This window comes from Acytostelium subglobosum, assembly GCF_000787575.1.
Source record: "Acytostelium subglobosum LB1 DNA, scaffold: scaffold1, whole genome shotgun sequence".
Classification (NCBI taxonomy): domain Eukaryota; phylum Evosea; class Eumycetozoa; order Acytosteliales; family Acytosteliaceae; genus Acytostelium; species Acytostelium subglobosum.
In genome coordinates, this window is record NW_012236531.1 from 1,679,690 (window position 1) to 1,696,605 (window position 16,916).

The 16,916-nt window shown below is 42.6% G+C and overlaps 9 protein-coding genes across 9 annotated transcripts; 5 read left to right on the forward strand and 4 right to left on the reverse strand.

Annotated features, from left to right (window-relative positions):
* Positions 1–81: 81 nt before the first annotated feature.
* SAMD00019534_006990 (hypothetical protein) lies at positions 82–906 on the reverse strand (the record flags this gene model as incomplete). The annotated part of the gene is made up of 4 exons (XM_012904132.1): positions 82–218; positions 292–578; positions 661–725; positions 820–906. 4 exons carry the CDS (start codon positions 904–906, stop codon positions 82–84), a joined length of 576 nt encoding a protein of 191 aa, XP_012759586.1.
* A 221-nt stretch (positions 907–1,127) lies between these two features.
* SAMD00019534_007000 (hypothetical protein) lies at positions 1,128–2,546 on the reverse strand (the record flags this gene model as incomplete). Its single annotated transcript, XM_012904133.1, has 3 exons — positions 1,128–1,919; positions 1,987–2,261; positions 2,363–2,546. Coding segments are annotated over 3 exons (1,251 nt in total), but the record flags the coding sequence as incomplete, so codon positions are not given.
* A 684-nt stretch (positions 2,547–3,230) lies between these two features.
* Positions 3,231–4,472, forward strand: SAMD00019534_007010 (hypothetical protein; the record flags this gene model as incomplete). The annotated part of the gene is made up of 1 exon (XM_012904134.1): positions 3,231–4,472. The coding sequence occupies one exon, from the start codon at positions 3,231–3,233 to the stop codon at positions 4,470–4,472; it is 1,242 nt and encodes a 413-aa protein (XP_012759588.1).
* A 749-nt stretch (positions 4,473–5,221) lies between these two features.
* On the forward strand, positions 5,222–7,389 carry SAMD00019534_007020 (hypothetical protein; the record flags this gene model as incomplete). Its single annotated transcript, XM_012904135.1, has 5 exons — positions 5,222–5,375; positions 5,477–5,610; positions 5,690–6,443; positions 6,510–6,739; positions 6,805–7,389. The coding sequence occupies 5 exons, from the start codon at positions 5,222–5,224 to the stop codon at positions 7,387–7,389; spliced, it is 1,857 nt and encodes a 618-aa protein (XP_012759589.1).
* Positions 7,390–7,465: 76 nt separating this feature from the next.
* SAMD00019534_007030 (hypothetical protein) lies at positions 7,466–8,975 on the reverse strand (the record flags this gene model as incomplete). The annotated part of the gene is made up of 4 exons (XM_012904136.1): positions 7,466–7,997; positions 8,069–8,502; positions 8,600–8,701; positions 8,772–8,975. 4 exons carry the CDS (start codon positions 8,973–8,975, stop codon positions 7,466–7,468), a joined length of 1,272 nt encoding a protein of 423 aa, XP_012759590.1.
* A 191-nt stretch (positions 8,976–9,166) lies between these two features.
* SAMD00019534_007040 (hypothetical protein) lies at positions 9,167–10,397 on the forward strand (the record flags this gene model as incomplete). Its single annotated transcript, XM_012904137.1, has 4 exons — positions 9,167–9,397; positions 9,476–9,724; positions 9,800–10,219; positions 10,287–10,397. Coding segments are annotated over 4 exons (1,011 nt in total), but the record flags the coding sequence as incomplete, so codon positions are not given.
* Positions 10,398–10,493: 96 nt separating this feature from the next.
* On the reverse strand, positions 10,494–11,972 carry SAMD00019534_007050 (hypothetical protein; the record flags this gene model as incomplete). The annotated part of the gene is made up of 1 exon (XM_012904138.1): positions 10,494–11,972. The coding sequence occupies one exon, from the start codon at positions 11,970–11,972 to the stop codon at positions 10,494–10,496; it is 1,479 nt and encodes a 492-aa protein (XP_012759592.1).
* A 1,269-nt stretch (positions 11,973–13,241) lies between these two features.
* SAMD00019534_007060 (hypothetical protein) lies at positions 13,242–15,011 on the forward strand (the record flags this gene model as incomplete). Its single annotated transcript, XM_012904139.1, has 3 exons — positions 13,242–13,332; positions 13,390–13,536; positions 13,603–15,011. 3 exons carry the CDS (start codon positions 13,242–13,244, stop codon positions 15,009–15,011), a joined length of 1,647 nt encoding a protein of 548 aa, XP_012759593.1.
* A 282-nt stretch (positions 15,012–15,293) lies between these two features.
* Positions 15,294–16,867, forward strand: SAMD00019534_007070 (hypothetical protein; the record flags this gene model as incomplete). Its single annotated transcript, XM_012904140.1, has 3 exons — positions 15,294–15,507; positions 15,571–16,584; positions 16,845–16,867. The coding sequence occupies 3 exons, from the start codon at positions 15,294–15,296 to the stop codon at positions 16,865–16,867; spliced, it is 1,251 nt and encodes a 416-aa protein (XP_012759594.1).
* Positions 16,868–16,916: the final 49 nt, after the last annotated feature.

Consider the following 16,916-nt stretch of genomic DNA (forward strand, 5'->3'; position numbering starts at 1 on the left):
AATTGATTGATTGAATAGCTGGCTGATCATCCATACGACGTCTGAGGTTGTAGTGATCAGTTCTCGAGTCAATCATAATGATCACTTTTCTAAAGATAATACAAAGTCGGCCAGAGAGTGAATGAGGTTGTTACCAGACTTGACATGGCTATCCTTGGCCTTGATTGGAACTGGCTGCAGTGAGTTTCCGTCTCTTGTCCATCCCTGTGATTCAGTGTCTTTGTTGTTGTGATTGATTGTAATGAATGAGTTTGAGTGAACGGAAGGACAAAGGACAATTGCATTACTTACATTTGAGTACATGATCTGTTGGAATACCCAAATAGACACTGCAGTCATTGACAGAGATGTTGGAGTATGAGTTGGAAATCAGTTCGAAAGTGCGATATTGGAAGGTCTCTTTGAGGTGAATGATGAATGGTGCCAAGTCTGTGCCATAGTTGCCAGTCAGTGATTTGTAGATCATTGGATAGTTGAGCTGCGCAATGTGTTTGGTCAATGACCAGATGGGCTTCAAGTGAGCATCTGCAGCCTTTAGCTCTGATGGTATTCTGTTCCACAGCAAACGTGCATTCTTTCTGTTGAGTGTATATAGTGTAGTTGATAATTGTGTCATTAGTGGCTATGTTATCATTCATTCATTCTGATGATGACACATACATATCATTTTGAATCAACAATGACAATATATATACTGGGTAGTACTTTCTTGTCTGTTCCTCTGACTATTTGTGATAATGATCATTGAATGATTGATGTTAGATGTCTGATATGATTGATGAGTGAATGATGTTGAGACCATGCATCACCCAAACATACCTTGAGTTCGATGTCTTGACAAAAGGCAATGATATGAGCAAAGTCCTTTGTCTCAATAAATCTCTGGATCTCTGGGAATGCGCTCATTCTATAAGTTGTATATGTATATGTATGTGTATTAATGATAGTAATAACAAGAAGTGTGATGGATATTAATGAAATGATCAAATGAAAGGTGAAGTTGAATTTTTCAAGAATGAGGGCTTTGAGGCAAAAACCCACACCTTTGATTGATTGGAAAGTAATACACAGATGGATGGATGAATCATGTCCTCCAACCATCCAAACCAACCTTAGTTAGATGTTTATAGAATGGAGTAGTCAGAGTCGATGGCATTTGGATCATTTGAACCATTTGTTATCATCGATGGTGGTGATTGTGGCGAATTCGAGGCCTGTGGAGGAGGAGGAAGAGGAATTTGTTGTTGACTCTGTGATGATGATGATGCTTGAATATGTACATGGTTGGCTGGAACATCACCAAACATTACTCTAATGGAGAAGTCTGGAGGGAATTGAGTGGCCTTGAATGCTCCATTGGTCTCGTCCAATTGATTCTTTGGCAAATCAAGACAGAATCCATTGATGAATGATGTGTGGAAGGCGAATCTAAACGTTGGCTTGTCTAATATGGTGGAGATTATACCATTCATATCGTAGACCTTTACAAGGATGTCACCACTGATCACAATGTTGTTCAGACTGATGAATGCTGCTGGGTTGGCCTGTGGTGTGTATGTGGGGATCTGCTCGGGTGGCATTGTCCTGTTGGAGAACAGGAGCACGGGGCTCAATGGCATATTTACAGAGTAGACCTCTAACACTGGCTTCCAACCTTTGGCAGAGTTTGGAATCGGCTTCATCACGAGAGCGTTCATCGTCATCACTTTGGGCGTCTGTGCCAGTGATATGTCCACCTGTCTTGTCGACAATCTGTTGACATACTCGACATATCTTAGCTGTGATGGCACAGTGATGCCCTCACCAATGGATGATCTTTGTTTGGCAAACAAGTTGATCGCTGCATCCAACTGTCCCTCATACATTATAGTTGATACAAGGTATGAACATATCAATGTTCCTGTTCTTCCTCTTCCAGCCTATGTCGTACCATGTAATGTTAGAGAGTGATGGAGATGATATATTCAAGTTCTCGAGGAAACATACTGCACAATGAATGGCAATGACATTGCCTGGATCTTGGGAAAGCCATTGATGAATTATTTGGACTGCATAGAGGAGCAGGCCAACACTGGGAGAGTGATGATCGAACCAACCAAGGTGTTGGACTCTGTTGTCAAAGTAGGCATGATCGTATGCCTTCTCAGTGAGATTAAGTATCAAGTATTTCTCTGGATGATATGTGTCAAGGAATCTCTTGACCTCATCTCTTGGATTACGCCAACTTGATTCCAAAGAATCTGATGTTGGATATCCCATTGCTAAATAGATTGATAGATAGTGATCATTCAATCAATCAATCCAATGTATGTAAGTAAGTATTGTTGTCATTATAACTTGTGTCCACACAATGCATGCATACCGATGATCCTTGTTGTAATGTAGGTAAGATCAAGATTGAATTGATCATTTATGAATCTATTCTTATCCTTTGATACAGCAGTTCTCAACTTTAGTACAACACTGTTGACAGATCTGTTGATCTCCCTCTCCAAGAAGTTGCCAAAGCCATTAGTTGTATCATTCAATGTATCAAAAAGACTCATTATCTATCTAATTTGTTGTTGATTATAAGTGATATTTATCTTTATCTCTATCTTAATCTTAATAATTATTAATACTACTACTACTGTCTATCTTATCTTCATTGTGTAATTAACAATGTTTGGTGCCATGCTGGTTGTTCAAGCGGGCGTGAAGAACCAGGACAAAGAATAGATGCGTGACACTCCAGTCTTTGAGAACAAAACACATACACACACACACACACACACACATACACACTTCTAATCCAACACAAAACAAACAAGTGAGTGAGGGCAAAAGCTTATGATCCTTGAACGACGCCTTTGCAAACAAACTGACAAGCAAGACTATCTTGTCTTTTGAAACAAGTGAGTGATTCCGATGATGATTGGTTTAACCAAACATACATGCAATGCCAATACATTTATTTCTTTCTTTGCGCACTTATAAATATAAATAATATATATTACAATATTTCTTGATCATATATCAATAACAATTAATTATTATCAACATAATAAATATTATTGTAATACATATATTATATATATATTATATTGTAGTATTACTAATAATTATTATTAATATTATTAGTTAGATATTTTATTATTATTATTATTAATTATAAATATTTCTATATATATATAAAACACTTGTAATATCATATATTAAATATATTGACCGAACGGTCTTATTGATTGAGAATGAAGATTAGACAACATAACTATAGTAATAGTCTTGATTTCTATTATTATCATCAAGAGTTTGAGAAGCAAAGTAAACAGTCTTTACCATATGAGGTGCCTGCAGATCAACCAGGTGTCTTGTCAGAGTATCTCTCTTCTAAACCATCATCATCATCATCTTCATCATCATCATCAACAACAACAACAACGACATCTCAAAAGAACAAACAAGATGTTCGTAAAGATAAACATAACAACAACAATATCAACAATAACAACAACAATAACAATAGCAAGAAGGATAAAGATAAACAACAAGATAGCAACAACAACAACAACAAACAAACACATGTAATAACAACAAATGGACGAAGAGCATCTCTATCGTCTTCAGCACAGAACACTCCAATTTTGAAAGCCAGTGGCATGGTAACATTGTCTCCAATGTTCCTGAGTCACGAGGCTCAAACACTGTTGGCTCCACCGCTTATACGTCAACCAGCTGCTCGTCGTGGACCTGGCCGCCCAAAGAAAGCAGATATCGAACATCAAAGACTGTACGATCTACAGCAAGAACTCATTGAGGAGGCCGAGTCCGTGGGCAGCGAGTTACTCTTGGGCAGATTCCCAGAGTTGGAAGACTTGCTTGCATTGAATAGCGCTAGGAAGAGAAAGCGCATCAAGAAGGACAACAATGACAATATGAACGACGGCGAAGAAGACGATGAGGACGAGGACGATGATGAAGAGAGCGAAGACGATAGTGATAGTGGCTCGGTTGATTCAATGCCCATTGTCAAGAGGTATTCATTTAACAGTATCTCTGAAGATGAATCATTTGACAACGACGATCTGGTCTCGTCCGAGATGGAGAGTGATCCTGACGATTACGACTATCACGAGCCCACAAAGAAGAGAAAGAGAGGTGCGCCCGCTCCAAAGTCGTCCAATGCACAAACATCAAACAGCAGCAATGGAAAGTCGCCAATACTGATGGCAACCAATGGTGGTGCATCACAAAGCAATGCAGCAATGAGTGTGAAGACCAGGGCGGCAGCAGCGGCAGCAACCTCCTCCACCACCGAGTCACTGGGCACGCCATCAACACCCACCCCTGCAGCAGCTACAGCAAAGCCGACAGCAACCTCCCCTTCTGCCTCCGCTACACAAACTTCACCTTCAGGTGGTCCAACACCGCAAAAGAGAGGACCTGGACGACCTAGAAAGCACCCAAGGTCAGAGGAAGAGGTGGCCAAATAAACGCTGCCTGTGCCAACCACACAGTCGTCAACTTCATTCACTTCATTCATTGGCATGTCAAAGCTTCGGACTGACTGACTGATAGTGATCCGACCCGACTGTTCACACATGTAGGACCGTCCTTCAGTCGGTAGAGTTGGTAGTTGCAAATGCAAACGGACAACTATCCAATTGACTGTCTAGCGACAACACGATGTAAGGACTAGATGCAAACGTAATGCAAATGAGGAGACATGGTCCAACTTTGGATACGAGTCCACCTCGTACATTTCCTGATGCGGTCCGAGCGTGAGGCCTCATCTTGACTTTATTCATGTAACAGGCCCCCATTAGCTGATGATCAACGCCAATCAATCTTTGCTCTGAATGGTGTGGTGGGGTGATCAGTCTGTGAGAAAGTGTGATCAGGCGTGTGTTATTTGATGAGACTCTTGGATTGGGCTGGGCTGGGCAGCACTCTCTGGATTTTCCAAATAGCTATTGCGATCCGGATCAAACAGAGAGAGCCCAACAAAGACTGGTATGGTTGTGGGTATACATACATATGATCAAAGCGTCACTGCCATTGGGCAGTCACTACATGACCTTTCGAGATCAATCCTTAATCATCATCATCAATATCATCTTCTCGACTTCCTTCTCTCTATCCCCTTCACTCTCTAATTCAAACAAAACACAGACATAGACATTATTTATATATCTTTAAATATAGATTTATAAACTTATTCATCATGTCGCTTCACACATACATGGTGATGGTGATCACCTTGTTGTTGCTTTATTGTGCCAACAATGTACTTGTCCTAGGAAAGCAACAGCCGATATACTTCAACTTTGATACAAATGCCAGATGTGAACCATGGGTCGAACACTCCTTTTGTACAGGGTTAATCAAGAATCCAGGTATGTTTGATTGATTAGATGAGTGATTGATCAATCCTAATTTGGAAGTATATAAGTCAACTAATCAATCACCCATCATACATACTCTACCACTTCCTTAGACTCAATCTTTGTATCATCGATGAGAACACAGGCTGATATGGCTGCCAATGCAACAATGGCAGAGAATCTCTACAAATCACTATCGACAAACTGTACATCAAACGAATTCAATCGAATATTCTTCTGTAATGCTGTATGTACACTCTCTACCTCATGTCCGGAACTATCCCAATCACTAACCTACTCACTCAATCAACTCAATCCATCCCAAGATCTTCACTGAATGTATAAACATCACCCTAACAAACAATGGCGTTACCAATACTTATGCACTTGGAGTGCCACCTTGCCAGTTGAACTGCGAAGACACAACGACGAGCTGTATGCAGGGCTTCACAACTCCAGAGCTTAACTGCACTGCCCAGGAGGGTAGCATCTACAACTACCCACCAATGGTAAACATATACAACCTCACGGACTATGGCGGCCAGCCCGGCCACGCCGTCCAATGTTCCAACACGTCACAGATTCAAACCAATGGCACTGCGCCACCCATCAGACCATCGTGCAACTCGCCACTGGTCTACCATCCCACCAACGACTACGCTGGCGATGTGGATCGTGGCTTCTATCTTATCAACGGAACAGACTGCGCACTACCATGCCCGGCTCCACTATTTAGCAAGCGAGAATGGGACAACTTGATGCTGATGGTGTCAATCGTCTCGCCCATATCATTCTGTTGCGTGGCCGTCAACTTAATCACCTACTTGGTCATCAACAGAAAGTATGATCGATATGCCATTGGCATCAGCTTCCTGTCGTTCTCTACACTTCTGATGAACATGTCCGACTTCTTCTACATTCACGAGGGATGGAAGGCGAGTTGTCCCGAGCCAGGACGTTACGCTCGACAAGACAGTCCATCCTGTGCCGCAGCCGGCTTTATCTTCCAATATGGTGCCATCTCTGCAATCCTCTGGTGGACATCAATCACTTTTGACCTCTGGTTAAATGTTAGAAAGAGTATGTATGATTGATGGAGCGAGTGGAGTGCAAGTTGGACTAACCATACACAACATCAATCATCAGTCAAGATGGCCAAGAACTATGTTAAACATTATCTGATCACAATCAATGTAGTGGCCATTAGTTTATCAATTGCGCCTCTGTTTGCCAAACAATATGGATACACGATTGGAGGCATTGGATGTTGGATAATGGATAATAGTTGGCTAAATGGAACCTTCTGGATACCACTTGGTACCTGTCTATTCATTGGAGCAACATTCATCTTCCTAATCATTTATGAAGTTTACAAAGTATGTTGCCAGGTTGGCCCCGCTGAGCAAAAGGCAAGGCACTAACCAACATCCAATCATATTAGGTTGTAACTGCCGTTTCCGACATCAATGGCAGGAGTACAAAGATGCGCCTGGTCCGATTCAATCTTCGACCATTCTTGATCATCGTGTTCTTGTTTGGCGAGTTCATCTATCTGTTTGGATATCACTTCTATATACAGAGCCAGACTGATTACTACACACAGAGGCTCAAGGACTTTGTCATGTGCATCATGCTGAACAAAAGTCCATCGTGCAGTGCCGAGGGCGCGCTGCCCTACAAGTCCAACTTCACCACCCTATTCCTGATGCGCATCTATGGCATTGAACTGATGATCTTTTACGGCTTCACCCAAAAGACCAAGCGCATATGGCTACGCTCGCCATTGTTAAAGCGTTTCAGGAGCTTCCTGGGCATCAGCTCGGTGAGCGTCACCCCGCCCAACCAAGGCACGATCAACAGTTCCAGTCGACATCTCAGGACAAAGAATATGGACGACGAGGACGAAGACGAGATAGAGTACGAAGAGGAGCAGGCAGAGATGGAGAAGCAAGGTGATGATGTCCGCAGCCACGACGACAAGGATGGAGGCGACATCAACAACAATAGCAACCATATCAACGAATAAATGATTATGATGACATTGTGTTTACTTACAAGACATGGATATGCCTGATTGATTGAGTGATCGAGTGATTGTGTGATTAGCTCTTGAAGGCAGAGTGTCCAGTGATCTCTCTTCCAGCGATCAGAGCATTGATCTCGTAGGTGCCTTCGAATGTGTGAACGGCCTCCATGTCGACGAAGCTCCTGGCCACGCCATAGTCTGTGACGATTCCATTGCCTCCGACTAGCTCGCGAGCCATTGATACAACCTCGCGTCCACGTGAGGTGTTGTGTGCCTTTAGCAATCCAACCTGTCCATAGGTCAGCTGTGACTTGTCGTAGAGCTGTGATACACGCATGGTCATCATGGCCATGGCCTGGATATTGCCAAGCATTCTGACCAACTTGTCTTGAACCAGTTGGTAGCGTGCCAGTGGTGAGCCAAACTGCTTTCTCCTCTTGACATACTGTAGACAACTCTCATACGCACCAATGGCAATGCCCAGTGCGATCCAGCTCGCTATGATCCTTGTCAAGAACAAACACTTTCCAGGGCCCGTAGCAAAGTCCTTTGCCAGCGGCAGTCTATTCGCCTCTTGCACCAAACAATCATTTAAGTAGATGTGTCCACTTGTTTGATTGATTGATTGAGTGTTAGTATGCATCCAGGAATCATCCCATGATGGATATGATGGACATACTTTTGAACAGATCGTAGTGCTATCTTGTTCTTGATCGTTTCCACGGTCATTCCATCGGTACCTTTGTCAATGATGAATCCATGTATCTGATTGTTGTCAACATTCCTCGCCCAGATGATGTTGACATCGGCCATCGGTGCACTACCAATCCATCTCTTCTCACCATTCAACAACCATGCTCCATTGGACAACTGTCTGGCCTGACAGAAGAGTCCGGCAGCATCACTGCCAGCCATTGGCTCGGTCAATGAGAAACAACCAATCAAGTTCATTGCGGCCATACCCGGTAAGTATCTTTGCTTCTGTTCCTCCGAGCCACAGACCGATATCGGCAGCATTGCAATCGTCTGAAGTATACTAAAGAACACAGCAATATCAGTACTAGCTTTGGCCAACTCCATTGATATCAATCCACTTGACACAGCGTCCAATCCCTTGACATTTGTTTGATTGATTGATTGATTGATCGATTGAGTTAGCGAGGGCGTTGCAATGATTGATTGATCGAATATGTGACACTCATTAACATACAGGACATCCATATCCCTTGATGCTTGAGCCTGCCCAGTTCAGTTTAGCCAGCAAGGGGATGACATGCATTGGGAACTCTGCTTTCTCATAGTATTCATTGACCTTTGCGTGGAGTGAAGTAAGTTAGTAAGTGATGTTCATGATGTTGTTGATGTTGTAGGATGTAACGTACAATTGGTAATAGATGATCTCTGGCGAATGTCTTTGCTTGTTCCCTTGTTTGGCGTTGTGAATCATTGAGCAAATCATCAAGATGATAATAATCGAATGCTGATGACACATCTGCCTTATGTTGCTGTGCGCCACCTGATACCAAATGACTGGCAATAACAGATATTCTGTCCAAGTGTTGTTGTTGTTGTTGCTCTTCACTCATCATCCCTTCAACCCTATCTCTATCTTCTTGACTAACTTCAAATTAAAGGTATCCTCTCAACAAAAACCTTCAAAACCCTCAAAATTGTCATGTTTTGTTTGAAATTGATAACATTCTACGACTCGTTCGTTTATTAGTTTGATTGAATCGTTGTGGATAGAGAGTGATACAGATAATATAGATAGACAACAATGGATAGGAGGAAGAATACAAGGAAACAACCAAGATATAATGTATATATGGATAAGAAACAACAACAACAGCAACAACATGTTGTTGGAAAGTCATCGAATGGTACACCAAAAGAGACATTATTAGAGAGTTATGAGAGAAAGAAGCAACAACAGCTATTACAACAAGAGATACAAAAGAAACAACAAGAGAAGATTCAACAGGATGACAAAGTGAAGAAGAATCTTTGGGTATGTCTTGCTCTCATTCATACATTCGTTCATTCAATCGCTCATTCGCTCACTCAATCTCATTCAATCAATCTTTAGAATCCCAAACCATTTGGCGATGTATCAAAGCCAGCAACAATAACAACTACAACTACTTCCACTACAGAGGGTGATAGCAATGATAACGATAACAACGACAATGACAATGGCGGCATGACAGAGGCTCAACAAAAGATGAACCAGAAACTGAAAGGTAGTAGATTCAGATGGCTCAACGAGATGTTATATACCAACGATAGTGAGAAGGTGTTTACAGAGTTTAAGAATGATCCGTCACTGTTTGAACAGGTATGCCCTTATCCACATGGAACTATCCCATGCCCCGCCACACCCAAGCCAGCCCTAACCCATCCAATCACATAGTATCATGATGGCTTCAAGACACAAGTTGAACACTGGCCAATCAATCCATTGGACATCATTATTAACGAACTGAGTAAACAACCGGCTGGAAAGATTATTGCTGACTTTGGATGTGGCGAGGCGAGATTGGCAGAGACTCTATCAAAGAGGCATACAGTGCATTCATTCGACTTGGTTGCCAAGAATGAAAGAGTTGTGGCATGCGACGTTGCCAACGTACCACTGGCAAACAACACCGTGGACATTGTTGTATTCTGTCTTTCACTGATGGGCACCAACTTCTTGGACTTTGTCGTTGAGGCCAATCGCGTTCTAAAGGTCAATGGTGTCATGGTCATTGCCGAGATTGAATCACGTCTTGCCGACAAGAGTGTATTCATCAAGGAGATCAGCAACCTCCAATTCAAACTACTCAACCAGGTATGTTGGTGCACCATCCATCATGTATGGAACCATCCCACTCATCATTCAAACCAATCCATAATAGAATACCAAGAATAAGTACTTCTTCTTATTCAAGTTCCAGAAGCTAAAGTCAGTGGACAAGCGAATGTACGAGAAGACCAAGTCAACGGACAACACAGACATCCTCAAGCCATGTCTTTATAAAAAGAGATAAGGATAACAACACACTTTATTGACTTGACTGACAGTCTGTCTGATTGATTGAATGATCTGGATGAGGACGAGGAGATCAGACAAACTTGGTCATTTGGATCTTGGAGTCACCTAGTCCACACAGCAATAGGTTGTCTTTGAATCGCAGACAGGAGATACTGGACTCGGCTTCGAATAGGTCGATCGTGGAGTTGGTGTTCAGGTTCCACCAGCGAACGGTTTGGTCTGTTGATCCGGTGATGAGGCTCGTGCCCTCCCATTGTAGACTGCGAACGGAGCCATTGACGCGAAGTGTTGTGAACGCGCCATTCTTGGAGTTGGAGCGAAGGTCCCATAGACGCACGGTGGAGTCGTTGGCGCCCGTCACCACGACGTTGTCCTCGAACTGCAGGCACTTGATTCCCTCGTGGTGGCCACTGAGCACGTTGGTCTGTTTCATCTCGTTGAGGTCCCATGCGCGAACCACCTTGTCCGAGCCACCGCTCATCATCACATTGCCTCGCACCTGTAGACAGGTGACGCAGGATTCGTGTTTGAACGTGTGCATGGGTGTCATGTTGACCTGCTGCTCGCCGCGGTCCTGGCGGTCTTGGAGGGTGTCATCGGATTGCATCTCGTCTTGCAGGTTCCATAGCTTGATAGTCGAGTCGGACGATCCAGACACCAGCTTGGAGTCGTCTAGCATCTGGAGACAGTACACGTCAAAGTGATGCGCCTTCTTTGACAGGATGCTCTTGCAGCACTTCTTCTTGAGGTCCCACAGACGGAGACTGTTGTCTAGTGAGCCGGTGACCATATGGTCGTCCTGGACGTCCAAGCTCTGCACGGGGTATGTGTGGCCGACAAAGGTGTAAATACACTTCCTCTTCTTGATGTCCCACATCTTGACGGTCTTGTCGAAGCTGCCAGAGAACACATTGCCACTCTGGTCATCAAAGGCCAGCGACCAGACGTTTCCTGTGTGGCCGTAGAGGTAGGCTTCCTTGTATATGTCACTGCTCCACTTCATCTCCTTGGTATACTCGCGCATGAATATCTCTCGCCAGTGGAGGTCGAGATTGGCGGCCTTGCGCTGCGAGGCAAAGTTCTCCCGGTTTATCATGTGGACAAAGTAGTTCTGGTAGGCCAGTTTCCAGAGGAACTCGTCTTGGGCCACGGCCATCCACTCGCGGCACACCAGCATGACGTTCCAGATGTCGGTGTGGTCGAGGAAACCAACAATGTTGACTAGGATCTCTGTGGGCATTATGGCAATGTAGGACTCTCGCTTCAGGTTCAGCTTGATACGGATCATCTCGCGACTCAGTGTGAAGAACCGGACCAATCTCTTCCTCTTGGACTTGGTAAATACGGGAGCGGAAGCTGACAATGGACGAGTCACTCGCTTCTCCTCATAGTTTGACGTTGGCTCTTCATAATTATTCTCAAAGTTTGGTTTGTCCCAATGTGAGTGTCTAAGATTCTCTGTATACTCTGTGACACTGGCCAACGTATTGGGATTGATAGTATTGTAGGTTATAGGTATATTATGATTGATGGATGATGTTGTAGGCATTGTTTCGATATTGTTGGTGTAGGGGGTAGGGAAGGTATGATTGATTGATTAGTTTGATGGATAACTTTTGATTGATTGATTGACTGGGGAAGGATGGAAATCAATAATCAAATGAACATACACAAGTAATTAAAGAAGAAGAAGGATGGAGTAGGATGGGAATTGAAGATAATACTAGTCTTCATTCAAAATTTTATCTTTAACTTTATAATTTATCAGTATCTTTCTATCTGTATATCAATAATATAAGTCTGACTTGGGGCTTTCTCTGTAGTCTGTAATCTTGATACACAACAAAGGTTCTGTGTTGATGATCTTTGAGATTGTGAAATGGAACTCTATCTTTCTTGTGTTGTTGTAGTTGTTGAAATTGAAATTGAAACACACATTCAGATAAATACAACTGTCTATCTGTTTGTATCTGTATGTGTTATCTCTATGTATTTCAATGATAATGAATGTGAATGAACGGGAGTTGAGTTGAGTTGAGACTCATAACTCATTGCCCGTTACCAAGTTGACATGAGTGTGTTGTGTAGCGTGTCTTGGCTTCAACTTCACCAACACCACATTATAACACATACAAATAAACACGTAAATACATATACAAACTTAAAAGAGATAATTGTGTTGTGTGTGAATGATGTTGTTGTGTGTGTCAATGAATGTCATTGTTGTTTGTGTGTTGTTGTGTGTGAATATGTATAGGTATCTGTATGACTATAAAAGGCAATAGATGTGATGTCATCACATCGCATACATTCCGTTTTCGGACTATCTATTGACATCTATCTTTTTTGCCCTTTTGGCAAAGGTCGCTTCCCTAACTGAGGCAACTGCAACTTCAGACTCAAATCTCCCCTTCATCGCCCCCTCCCTCTCTCTCTATCACTTCAAACTTGCACCTTACTCGCTCATCCATCCAGCCATCCCTCAACTTGAAAGTGATCTTCTTCTTCTACTCACTCGTTGTACCCATCCATCCATCCATTCATCCTTCCGTCTCCCTCTAATAGGCTGAATGGATGATTCAACTCAACCTACCATTGGTTGATGATTGATATTTAGATAGAGTTGTCTGTCACTAACTCCTTCATTACTATCAACAACTCCACACACACACTGATACACACACATATACACACTCACCTACTTGCTAACCTTGAGGTGATAGACAGACAGACATAGAGATAATAATAATCATATCAATAATAATAATAATAATAATAATTAGTGTTGTTAGTGATGCAACTTGAACAAAGAAATGGAATGGAATGGCAGTTGTTGCCATTGACAATTATGAGACAGTTGGTGTCTTGTTTACATAGTAATGTTGATCGTGTAATGTTGTCATTGGTGTGTAAGCAGTGGTTTGTACAGAGACATAAATATCTACACTTTGATACCAACTTGATAGATACATATAGGGCAGATGCCTTTACACTTAATGCTTACTCAAACATCATTGACAATGATGTATCAAAGCACAAAGGTATAAGTGTACTTGTATATAGTCGTGATGGTGATGTAAACATCCCATTCTTTGATCGATCATTCCAACTTGGTATGTATTATGTTGTCGGTCCCAACACAAGTCTATCTATCCTTCCAACTAACATAAACATTGAAGTCGACTTCAATATTGATCGACTGAGTATGCAGGTGTTGGATGTGTCAAACATATCTTCGATCACTTTTAGTGATTCTTATGGACAGCCAATGGGTCTGCAGTTCTGGACGAATATGAAGGATCTTCTGGAAGAGTTGGCCGAGCGATCAGTCACAAATATATCTTTCCTGAGTTGGTCGACACCATCAACTTTGAACAAACTACCAATCACGGCAATGGTTATAAGAGGATTCCTCTCAATGTCGGCGCAACAAACAAACTTCCCAGACACCCTCACCTCATTGACAGTCGAGGACACTCTGTTCAACAGCAGCTTGAATCATATACTACCGATGGGATTGAAGACCTTGGACCTATCTGGGGCTCACTCTTGGAATCAACCTATCGAACCAGGTGCCTTGCCTACAGGTCTAGTGACCCTAAAGCTTGGAACTGTGTTCGATCATCCAATCGAGCCAGGCACTCTCCCATCATCACTCCGGACGCTATCATTGCGCTCTGGCTACACCCACCCACTTGATTGTGGTCGCCTTCCAGACTCTCTGACAAGATTGGTCCTGACAGTCTTTGAAGGCTCTATCGAACTACCAAATAGTGTGACCGATCTCACTATGAAGATGTACTTTACTGGCTCCAATTGCCATCAACCTTTGCAACGCTTGAACCTACACACCATGCCCAGTGGTTTCAACTTCTCGCAGCTGACACACCTGACAATTGGGATGATTGAGAACCAGGACAGTCTTTGGCAGATCACATCGTCCACTCTTCCCTGCCTCCAGGAGCTAGATATCTTGAGAGTCCGACCATCCCCCCTTGACTTGTCACGCCTGCCATCGACCCTCAAGAGATTGAACATTGCCAATTGTCCACCCATCACCACGGTGGCATCTGGTGTCGAGGACCTGCAACTCGGGTGCATCGACACATTCCAATTGCGCTTTGGCATGCTCCCATCGTCAATCACAGCTCTCACTCTTTCAAACTACAACTACGAGCTAGTCCGCGACGATATACCCGCCTCAGTCACATCGTTGACACTCGTTGGTTACGTACATCCACTGCCAATCTCTGTTTTACCTCAATCACTTCATACATTGGAGTGCAATGCCAAATCATTGAAAGATGATACAGGAACAGCTGGACTTGTGGATATCCTCCAACAGATGCCATCGTCCATCAAGCAGCTAGTACTCAGTGTAAAGAATGGCACCAATCAAGGCAATCAAACATACCGACTCACAAGATTATCCAGTACATTGTTATTCAAACACACCGATGATCTTCACCAGAGTGGATTCATATCACTCGACAAACTGGAAGCGCAAATCCCCAAGCAATACGGCTTGCACAACAAGCCTCATCTACCACCCTTAATCTCCACTCTATGTAATGTGGCGTACACCTAGATGGGTAATATTATACATAAACATCGATGTTTAGCATGGTGGACTAGGTTCCATCCTAAGATAAAATTACGACTTTCTCTCTCCTTAAATGTCTTTACAAATATTCCATAATGTCACTCTATTTGATCAGCTGACACCTGGATCTGATCAGCTAATCATATTTTTAATTCAGCTGATCACTTGCCGAATCAGATAATAGTAGTAATAATGGTTATAGATACACTACCATTTACATTATTGAAACAGATTGTATTATATCTTGATAATAACTTGGATAGGTTGATGCTATCATTGGTCAACAGAGTATTATATGAGCAACGCAACAGATATTTACGCTTTGAATACTTTAACAACGTTACCAACTTGCCATTCCACTTGCAATCATACCTTCTACTCATCCCCTCCAGCTCCCCATCAAACAAGAGAAAGAAGGTAAACATATACACAAAAATCAAGTATAGGTACCAGGCAGGTTACGATCATTCCTTTCACGTCGGTATGTTCAAATACAAGTCCAAGCTTGATTCATTCATCCATTAACACATACATAAACATATAGATGCTAGTGTTGGCTTGACATCCAGTGCATTGATTGAGAAGCTGTTGAACTTGGATGACATTAGCCATTTGATGTTTCATGATTCAGAGCACCATCCATTTGATCAACACTTTTGGAATGAGATCAGTGATATGCTAGTGATGTTGGCGTCAAGAGGTCTTACCGATGTCACATTCAAGAATAGTTCAACTCCCTATCCATTGCCACCAACATTACTCTTGCGAAACATGCATTCACATCACAATTCACGTGCATCAATTGCCTTGGCATCTCACTTCCCTGCATCATTGACAAAATTATCTCTATCTGGCCTGATTGATAACCCTCTCGACTTTATCCTACCAAATGGGTTGAAGATGTTGGACCTCTCATTTGCTTACAATTGGAACCAACCTTTGTTGAAGGGCGGTCTACCCGGGGGCCTGGAGATACTTAACTTTGGAGAGTCATTCAATCAGCCCATCCAAAGCGGTGTGCTTCCAATCACACTTAGAGATCTCAGGTTTGACGATGACTTCAATCAACCTCTGAATGGAAACAATCTACCGCCTTCCCTTACCAAACTCCATCTCAAGGGTACCAAGCACAGCCATCCCCTGCACAACCTGCCACCTGGTCTTACCCATCTAACGTTGAGTGATTGTTATCATCACTTGATTGATCATCAGCCACTTCAAACATTGAGTGTCGGCCTGACACTTGACCTCACCCGACCGTTGATCAATCTACGTCATTTGATCTTCTCACAACTTGTCCACAATATCTTGGAGCAGATCAACTCTATCACCTTTCCACAACTCACTTCATTAGAAACCGATTGGGTTGAGAACATTAACAAAGATGTTCTCTCCAAGCTTCCAACAACACTAAAGAGACTGTCCATCACATCCAGTAGCATATCATCATTGGGTATACTTGATGGTTTGGAGGACTTGATATTGAGCGCCAAGAACATCACTGCAGACAAAGAGACTCCATTTCATATCCCCAAGACAACAAAGTCACTAGAATTAAGTATAAATCGTCGTTGCGTTGATCTAATTGAACTTATCATATTACCTCAATCACTCAATCGTCTAAACATATTTGTATCAATGATGCGAACAAAAGATATTGTTAATCTACTTGAACGACTACCAATGGCAACTACCAATATACAACTTGAACTCAATGGACGAGGACAAGTCAACTTATACAGAATGTCATCAACTCATTACTTCAAGTATAGTCCAAACTATGGTATATACAATTGTGGATTCATTGACATCACAAAGGTCATATCACTGGTGACAACTAAATAACAGACTTGACAATCATTGTCAATCGCTTTGGCATTGTGGCCTTGC